The sequence below is a fragment of the Sorex fumeus genome, unplaced genomic scaffold (assembly GCF_029834395.1).
Source record: "Sorex fumeus unplaced genomic scaffold, SorFum_2.1 ptg000042l, whole genome shotgun sequence".
Classification (NCBI taxonomy): Eukaryota; Metazoa; Chordata; class Mammalia; order Eulipotyphla; family Soricidae; genus Sorex; species Sorex fumeus.
In genome coordinates, this window is record NW_026606099.1 from 4,660,371 (window position 1) to 4,668,854 (window position 8,484).

The window sequence follows — 8,484 nt, forward strand, 5'->3', positions numbered from 1 at the left end:
GATGAGGTGTTGCAACTGGCAATATTGTGGCTAAGTGTCTTCCTGGCCTATTTCTTGGATATCATGCTCTTTGGCATTTGAGGGAACTGATCTCTCTTTTTTTTTTTTTATCATTTACAGCAAAACGAAAGAGTTGGAAGAGGCTCAAGGAGATGAAGACAGTAAGAAACAGAAGTCAGGGATGAGCGAAGAAGAACTTCAGGCATGAGAAGTAGATAGGATGTAGTTTAAGGAAGACCAAAGTACCCAATTCCCCGTTCAACTTATTAAAGTGCTGGAAATCGCCAGCAAGATATTTTTATGGCATAAAGTCTTACTTTGGGTGAGAATTCGATAAGAACAAGGGACAGGGCTGAAGTAATAGCATAGTGGTTGCATGCTGTGCATTTACCTTGCATGCTGCCAACTGAGTTCCATCCCCAGTATCCCGCATGATCCCCCAAGCCTGCCAGGAGTGATCCCTGAGCACCACAGAGTATGTCCCTACTTCTGAAAAAAGAAAATAATAAAAGATAACTACCAGGGAGGGGCAGTAAGAGGAGTCAAGAGGAAAGGGGCATGAATGGTTTTCTCAAATCGGTCATGGCCTGGTTTGACATAAGAGGGAGACAGGGCAACTTCCGCCTATGATTCTGTGATCCAGAGTGGGAGGCACCTGGCACGGAAGAGGAGAAAGAGCCTGCTTCCAAATGTTGCCTTGATGGAGCACGTCCTGGAATCCTAAGTATGCCTCACCTGCAAACACTGACCTCTGGGACCACAAGGGAAAGGGGGGTGAGGGGTGACCGGAATGCCCAGGATGTCTGAACTGCCACAGGCTTCCACTGTACCTCCAGCTTCTAGAAGCCACAGCTAAGACAGAGAAATGCGGAAGCACTGGTTTGAAAAGGCTTCTCCACCAGACCGCAGGTGGATCCCATCACCCGTTCAAGGACTGAATCAAACCTAGGGCTCATCCTAAGCACCTTAACAAGCCCCGCCCGCCATCTTTCACTTCTAGCCTGTGTAGATGCAACCTGCCTCTCCTTGTGGGACACAGTCCTCTCTTTCCGGTGATCTGAAACAACAGGAAACTAACCCCGAAGGCCAGCAGAGGGCACTGCATAGCAGGGACCCTCCAGGCTGGGCCAACCCCAGCTGCTCCCAGGAAAGACGTGAACCTCCTGCCCGTCCCAGAGGCCCCACCCACCCTCAGCTCCTAAGTACTGTCCTTCCAAGACAAACTTGCTCGGAGCTTTCACTTCTAAATCAGGAGCCCCTGACTTTTACATTACAGATTACAGATGTCTGCTATGCCTGTAACCTGAAAGTTCCTAAAACACACAGGTCAGAGCAACAGCTGGTAAAAGTGGGAGACAGAAGAGGACAATGAAGGTGAACAGCAAATGCGACCACAGGACAAGTATCTGGAAGGAGATCTTTGCACGGAGAGCCTATTCTTCCTCCTCCTCCCCCTCCCCGCCCCCCCTTCCCATGCCACGCAATATGCTGGGTCTGAAGTCATTCTCTATGAGCAGCAGAAAGATTCCAGGGATCCGAGCCATAGTGAGCTGTGTAGGATGTTTGCCTCACACACCACCGACCCAGTTCAGTCCTCAGCATCCATCCCATATGGTTCTCTGAGCACTGCCAGGCATAATTCCTGAGTGCAGAGCCTAGGAGTAAGCTCTGAGCAAAAACCAAAAAACAAAAAAGAAAGAAAGACTCCAACCCTCTATTGGCAGTGTGTGAGAACTGTAAATTATGAATTATCTAGGGATTTTCAGGTACCATTATTTGGTCCAGTGACTTACCAGAAAAATATAATCAGCTCCATTTAGACACTAACTAGGATAGGCTGGAGACTAGGCTGATTCTTGGTGCTTAAGGAGACAAAATTCCCTGAGCATCAGTACCAATGAACCTAGAGAAAAGACCCACAGGAGGCCCCTGGCCCCTTCAACAGTCAGAATGCAAGTCTGTGGCTCTGGGTGGGAGAAGGTACCAGCCTCTTAGGAGCCCAAGTCTTTTGGTCTGGTTTGTTTTGTTTTGATTTTGTTTTGGAGACACATCCAGTTGTGCTCAGAGCTTAATCCTGGGGCTTAATCCTGGCTCTGTGCAGCTCTGTGCTCAGGGATCATTCCTGGCTCCTCCTGGTGGGCTTGGGGGACCATATGGGGTGTTAGCGATAGAACCCTGGTTCAGCCAAGAACAAGGAACAAAGAAAGCACCCAACCACTGTACTACTTACTGCTGCCCTGGCCCTCTCCTGGTCTCTCTCTCTCTCTCTCTCTTTCTTTTCTTTCCTTCTCTCTTTTCTTTCCTTCTCTCTTTTCTTTTTGGATACCCAGTGATGCTCAGGAGTAATTCCTGGCTCTGCACTTTGAAATTACCCCTGGCAGTACTTGCTTGGGGAACCACATGTGGTGCCAAGGCTTGAACCCAGGTCAGCCACATGCGAGACAAACACCCTACCCGTTAAACTATGGCTCTGGCCCCTCTTCTGGTCTCTTTCAAACGCCCTCCAAACAGAGATGTTTTTCCATTAAGCTCCCGGATGCCTTCCCTTTATTAACCCACCTGGAGGAAAATGTCAGAGGTCAGGTTGGCTGACTGTCGGTGCGAATGCCGAGCTGCCCACCCCTCCTCTTCCCAGGTCGGACAAGCTGACCATTATATTACAATTTATAAATAGAAAATAAAATAAAATAATCCGGTGGGAATGAGGCACTGGGGGGGAAGAAGAGGCTAAATGATCCTTGTCAGGGATGCGCAACATCAGCCCCACCTTCCTGCACCCCCGGAGTCACCCCCTCACAGTGGGAGCGAGCCCTGAACCTGGGCGCTCTCCTAACCCATCCATCCCTCCCTCCCCATCCGCACAGAGCACAGCAGCCTTCCACATCAAGCGTCTGGGGGGTTTCCGTGCCCGAAGCGCTCAGCCCAGCAGCTCCTCCGCCAGGCGGTAGAGGAAGCGCGAGTACCAATGCATGCCCGTCGGCTGCACGGCTCCGCCCGGGAGCAACGCTCCCAACGCGTGCAGCAAGCGCAAGGGGGCAAAGGCGCGGTGCGCCCACTGGTGACTCTCCAGGACCGCGTAGCACGAGGCCAGGACGTCGTTGACCAGCAGCGTCCCGTGCGCGGTGAGCGGCGCGAACACGCCCACGGCTTCCTCCCGCGCCACCCGGGCCACGCGCGCGGGCCGGAGCGCGTCCCCGCCGGGCGCCAGCACCGAGTCCCCCGCGCGCAGGCGACGCGCGAACACCGGGGCGAAGTCGGCGGGCGCGGGCGCCGGCCCTCGGGCGGCGAACACCAGGTGCCAGGGCGTGAGCAGCAGCTTGCGCGGAGGCCGCTCGGTCTCCACGGCCACGAAGGAGGCGCGGCGCTGCAGGTCCCGGTCCAGGAAGAGCAGCACGGGCGTGGGCACCACCCGGCCTGCCGCGTCTGCGGCCAGAACCCAGTCCCCGCCGTGCAGTTCCCGCAGGCCCTTCCGCTCGCCGCTCCGCAGGCGCACGGTGGCGTTTCCCGGAAAGCAGCCGCCAGCCCTGACCGCCAGGGAGTTATCTGCGGGACCAAACAGAGGAGTGAATTGGGACTCGTGGTTCCAGGCTGTGAGTTCGAGATTCTCGGCGGGACCCGACTAAGCGGCTGTAGGTTCGGAACGCCCTGGGTCCTGGGTCAGGCCCAGCACAGCCCTGACCGGTGCTGAGACCACACGCACCCCTTTGCGCCCGCGAATCTGGCCTGACCTGGGCAGAAATGCAACGGTGACTTACAACACTCACGCCTACTTGGGTCGCAAAAACCCTTGGGTCACCCCCTAGGGTCGCAAGAACTGCAGCCTCAGTTTCCCGGAGGGGATCCCTTCGGGGGCAGAGCTCACCACCCACCACCTACTGTACCGGCTTTGACCGACACGTGGACGTGGTTGCGGGATTCGTAGTAGACCCAGTCGAAGCCGGCTTCCACTGCCAGGCGCGCCAGCAGCCCATACTTATTGCGATCGCGATCAGAAGTGGTGATGTCCAGGGCGCGGCCTTCGTAGTGGAGGGAGTCCTGCGCGTGGTGGCCGTCCTCGTCCCAGCCCTCGGTCACACGCAGGCGCACTCCGGGCCACATGTTCCTCACTGCGATGGCCAGCGCGTTCACCCGCTCCTTGCAGCGCTGGCAGGAAGAGGGGGTCCTCACTACCAGAGGTCGGAGGCAGGACAGAGCGCATTTCTTGGTTTATCCCAGTCCACCCCTCTCCCTCCCAACTTCCGAGTGCTCTGGGGAAGTGAGACGCTGAGACCCCCTTTCCCTTGTGGAACTGTGGGGGTCACCTGTTGAGGTTGCCACGGGTACCTGCTCTTTCCCCACTTCTGGGCCCGCCCCTCACCCCTTCTTGTCCCAGGACTAGGTTCAACCTGATAGCAAGAGTCTGAGAGGGATGGGGGCTGGAGTGATAGCACAGCGGATAGGGCGTTTTGGCGGTCGACCCAGGTTCGATTCCCAGCATCCCATAAGGTGCCCTGAGCACCGCCAGGAGTAACCCCTGAGCATCACCAGGTATTACCCCCCAAAAAAAAGTCTGAGAGGGAGAGTTAGTTGGGCAGTTGGGCGGGCAAGCGGGCAAGCGGGTGAGCGCCCAGAAGAAGCCCAGTTTGAGCCCGGCCCCCGCCGCTAGCCCCGCTGCCCTCCCTTCTGCCTGACTCATCTTTTGTTTCGTTGCCTTCCCTGGCACGGGGGCATCGTCGTTTCCTTCCTTCCTTCCTTCCTTCCTCCTCCTCCTTTCGGCCCCTAGCATTAACCCCTTGCTGTTGGTCCAAGCGCCCCCCACGTAGAGGTGCCCGGGGGGAGCGGCGCGGGATTAAAGTCGCTCGAGAACTGGGCTGGGGTGGCGGGGGCTGACGTGAAGGACAATGGCCATTCTCCGGGATGACTTAACCGAGCGAGAATCCCGGGCCGAGGCCGAGGACTCGCCGGGAGAAGCGGACTCAGCAGCTCCATCCACAAAGGCGCTTTTCAGCCGCCCCGGCGCAGCGAGAGGAAAGGGCAGAAAGCCGCGCCCCCCTGTCCTGCTCGGCCCGTCGGGTCCCCTCCCCCCGCGCGGCCCGCCCTCCGGGGTCCAGCTCCATCCCTGCAGCCCTGACAGCTCCCAGCTCGCCCTCTCGGCTCCCGAGGCAGCCCGGCGAGGCGTGGGAGGTGCACCGGACTCGAACGCGAGACGCCTGGACGCCGATCTGGGAGGCCCCCTGCAGGGTCGGGGCGGAGAGGAGGCCGGCGGCGGCAGCTGGAAGTCTGCGCCCAGGGGAGTGAGCGCAGCGTTATCTCCGCGGCGAGCCCGAGACCTTGGAGCGCTGCACAGCGCGGCCGCGGCGGGAGGAGGTGGAGGAGGAGGAGGAGGAGGAGGCGGAGGAGGTGGAGGAGGTGGAGGAGGAGGAGGAGGAGGGCCGCTTCCTCTGCCCCCTCGGATCGCTCACCTCCGCTCCGCCCGGGTTTGGGCTTAACTGCCCCTGTCCCGACTCTCCGACACCTCGGTAGCAGCGTTGGAGAGGAGGGGTGGGGGAAGACAGGAACAGTGGTAACTCCTTCCAACTTTTTGTCCTGTTGTCCCCTAAGGAGGCCCTGAAGCCTTGACCTGCGGGGGCAGCAGCCCAGGGCAGAGCCTACTCAATGGAGGCCTTTAGCAGCCCGGGTGTGGGAGATAAGCGCGTTGAGGGGGTTCCCGGGCCTGTCAGCGTCCTCCCGGGGACTGTCCCTTGTTCTGACCACTCTGCTAAAGATGGCAGCTGGAGCAAAGGCCCACAAACTCTCTCGTGTGACCAAGGAGGGATGGAACGGCCCCTTCCCAATGGCTGGGCTGAGAAAGGCTTGCAGGGCAGGAGCACGCCCGCACCCACCCACCGCCACAGGTTTTTCTAACAAAGTAACCTGGAAAACTATGGCAATTAATCAAAGGAAATCCGTCCCCCTCCCTCTCCCCCACCTACTCACTCCATACACAATTAGGTGGTGTAATGGAAATGGAAAGGGGACTCAGAGCGGGAGTCCTGAATCCTACTCCCAACCATGCCACTACTTAATTGTAAGGTTTTTGATTAAATCGCTTATCCTCCTGGGGCCCAGTTCTCGGCTATAAAATGGGGGTGCGGGTGGAAGAACATGACCTAGTTTCCTTCCAGTTCTGGCGTTACAAAAGGCTGAGCAAGGGGGTTCTTCTCTCCCCAGGTACCGTGCGCCCACCCCCCTCCGTATTGTCTAGGCTCTGGTCTGCAGTAGATGCGCAAGATAGTGGGTGCTTTGGGATTTGTTTTCCTGAGTCCCGAGGAGAGCCTCTGGGCTAAGCTGAGCTGGAACGACATGGGGGGCCCTTTGATTCTCAGGTGGGACACCGGCTCTCCTGGAGAACTGCTTTTCACCGCAAGGCAGCCAGCTGGGCTCTCAGCATCTCTGCACGTTCTAGTCCTCTGCCTGCCAGACACCTCTGGTCCTCCTGCTCAGCCAGAGGCCTGACAACCCTAGTCAGGGCCACCACTCTCCCTGCTTTCAATCTCGTTGGCCCACAGAGCTTTTTCCACAATCAGGTCAGGAGGTAGGCTAAGGGCAGAGCTTTCTGTCTGCTGCCCAGCCAGCTTCTGGCCCCCGGCTCACCCCAGCCCTTCCTGCCTGGCTTGGTAACTGACCCCCGGTCCACGCCTCAGCCATTTCCCGTCTCGCCTGCCGCCATCCTCCTCTCCCCGCCCTCACGGTCTCTCCCAGCTTCACTCTCACTAGCCCCTCCTCCCCTCCCCAGCCCAGGCTCTCCCGGTGGGATCCCTGGGGTTCACTCATTCCAGTGCAGGGGTGGGGGGTGGAGGGGACAGTTGAGGAACGGTCTTTGAGGCTAAGGTTCCATCAGACTCACCTCACTGGGCTGCCATAGAAAACAGAGGTGGCAGTGCCCAGCGCAGGTGTGGAGAGGACACCCCTGCCCCCCCTTACCTCGGTCATCAGGCGGTCTGCGCCACTGTTCTCCTCATCCTTGAAGATGATGTCGGGATTGTAGTTGGGCACCAGGTCCCGGAAGCGCTCGGAGCCCCTTGCCACCCTCCCCTCCGCAGGCCCACTGGCGCCCAGGGTCCGCTCGGGCACGCTGGGCACGAACTGCTTGTAGAGCAACGGCACTAGCTGCTTGCGCACGTAGCGGCGGCGGCCCACGGGCCCCCTGCCGGGTCCGCAGCTCTGGGCCGGCAGAGCCAAAAGTGCCAGGCAGCACAGGGGGACCAGACTGACTGGCAGCGCCATGGATGTTGCGAACTACGGCCAAAAGGCAACGTTCTTGTTCTCACCAGCTCGCCCGTCAGTTGGGCATTTCCCCGGGCACCAGAGCGCGCAGCGGGCTGAGCTGCCTCCAGAGTGCCCGGCAGCGCCTGTGGCTCTGAGCACCTGGCTGTCGCGAGCCTCCCTACATGCCCGGGGCGGCCGGGAACCTGCTACCGACAGGACATCACGGCACGGACGGGGGGTGGTGGGTAGAGTGCCAGGCGAGCCCTAGTTCTGCCGGGTCTGGCCGCTGCCAGAACGCACAGCTCCGCCTTAAGTTGCCCCTGGCCCCGCCCCCCGCCCTTCTTCCAGGCCCGCCCGCCCCCTCCCACTGGGGCGGGGGCTCCAGCAGGTCCCCGCGGATCCTGTGGAGACCGAAGTGTGGCCCATCCCAAAATAATAGGAAGGCACCTGACCGAGAAATCTTGTAGTTACACGGCGCTGAGCTGCCTGAAGAAGCATCCTTCTTCCAACCAGACGCCTCAAGTTGGCGCTGAACCACACGCCCTGATGCCTGGATCTTGGCTTTCCCCAAACCTACCTGACAGACCATGTCCTCTGGCTAGCACACAGGATGGAGTTCCAGTTCCTGCACAAGGCCGGCCAAGCCCTTGAGGTGGACAACCTTTGGTGTTCCCAATTTGCATCTTCCTTCACTCAGCACTAGTCAGGTCGGGCAGGGACGCACCAGGAAATCTTCCCCTGGTGGCTTTGCGGTCTTCTGTTGGAGCATTCCCAGAATCAGAAACTGGGTTTGGTACCGTCTGGCTTAGTATTTCAAAGCTGTCACATGTCTTGTCCCCGCTGAAACCCAACTGCTGCTTCCTTTCAAAGTTACTTGCTAGGAAGCTCCTGAGTGTGACGGCTGGATCAGCCTCAGCTTTTTGTCCAAAGACCCTTCACTTACCAATGTTATCACTGAGAAATAACTTTTTTCTTGGTCACACCTGACAGTACTCAGGGACTATTCCTAGTTCTGTTCTCTGGATTCCCCCTGGCAGTGCTGGAGATGGAAACTGGTCCAAGTGATGACATGCAAAGCAAGTGTCCTACTCCTGTATTTTCTCCAGTCCCTTGAAATCAACTTTTTTGGGGGTGGGTAGAGCCACAACCAGTGATTCTTAGGATACACTTAGTGGGTGCTTGGGATTGAATCTGGCTCAAACACACGCAAGGATACCCTACCCACTGTACTCTCTCCAGCTCTTAAAAAATCTTTTT

The 8,484-nt window shown here is 58.3% G+C and overlaps 1 protein-coding gene across 1 annotated transcript; it reads right to left on the minus strand.

The window, feature by feature from the left end:
• Window positions 1–2,849: 2,849 nt before the first annotated feature.
• On the minus strand, window positions 2,850–7,375 carry DHH (desert hedgehog signaling molecule). The gene is made up of 3 exons (XM_056120134.1): window positions 6,943–7,375; window positions 3,882–4,143; window positions 2,850–3,543 (listed from the first exon to the last, which is right to left on the minus strand). The coding sequence occupies exons 1-3, from the start codon at window positions 7,243–7,245 to the stop codon at window positions 2,918–2,920; spliced, it is 1,191 nt and encodes a 396-aa protein (XP_055976109.1). The 5' UTR covers window positions 7,246–7,375; the 3' UTR covers window positions 2,850–2,917.
• Window positions 7,376–8,484: the final 1,109 nt, after the last annotated feature.

Excerpts from the sequence above, each read along its gene's own strand:
- DHH (XM_056120134.1), bottom strand. The coding sequence starts at position 7,245 with ATGGCGCTGCCAGTCAGTCTGGTCCCCCTGTGCTGCCTGGCACTTTTG. Across the intron at positions 4,144-6,942 it reads CAGACCGCCTGATGACCGAG|CGCTGCAAGGAGCGGGTGAA; the intron begins GTAAGGGGGGGC and ends TCTTCCTGCCAG. Across the intron at positions 3,544-3,881 it reads CCACGTGTCGGTCAAAGCCG|ATAACTCCCTGGCGGTCAGG; the intron begins GTACAGTAGGTG and ends TTGGTCCCGCAG.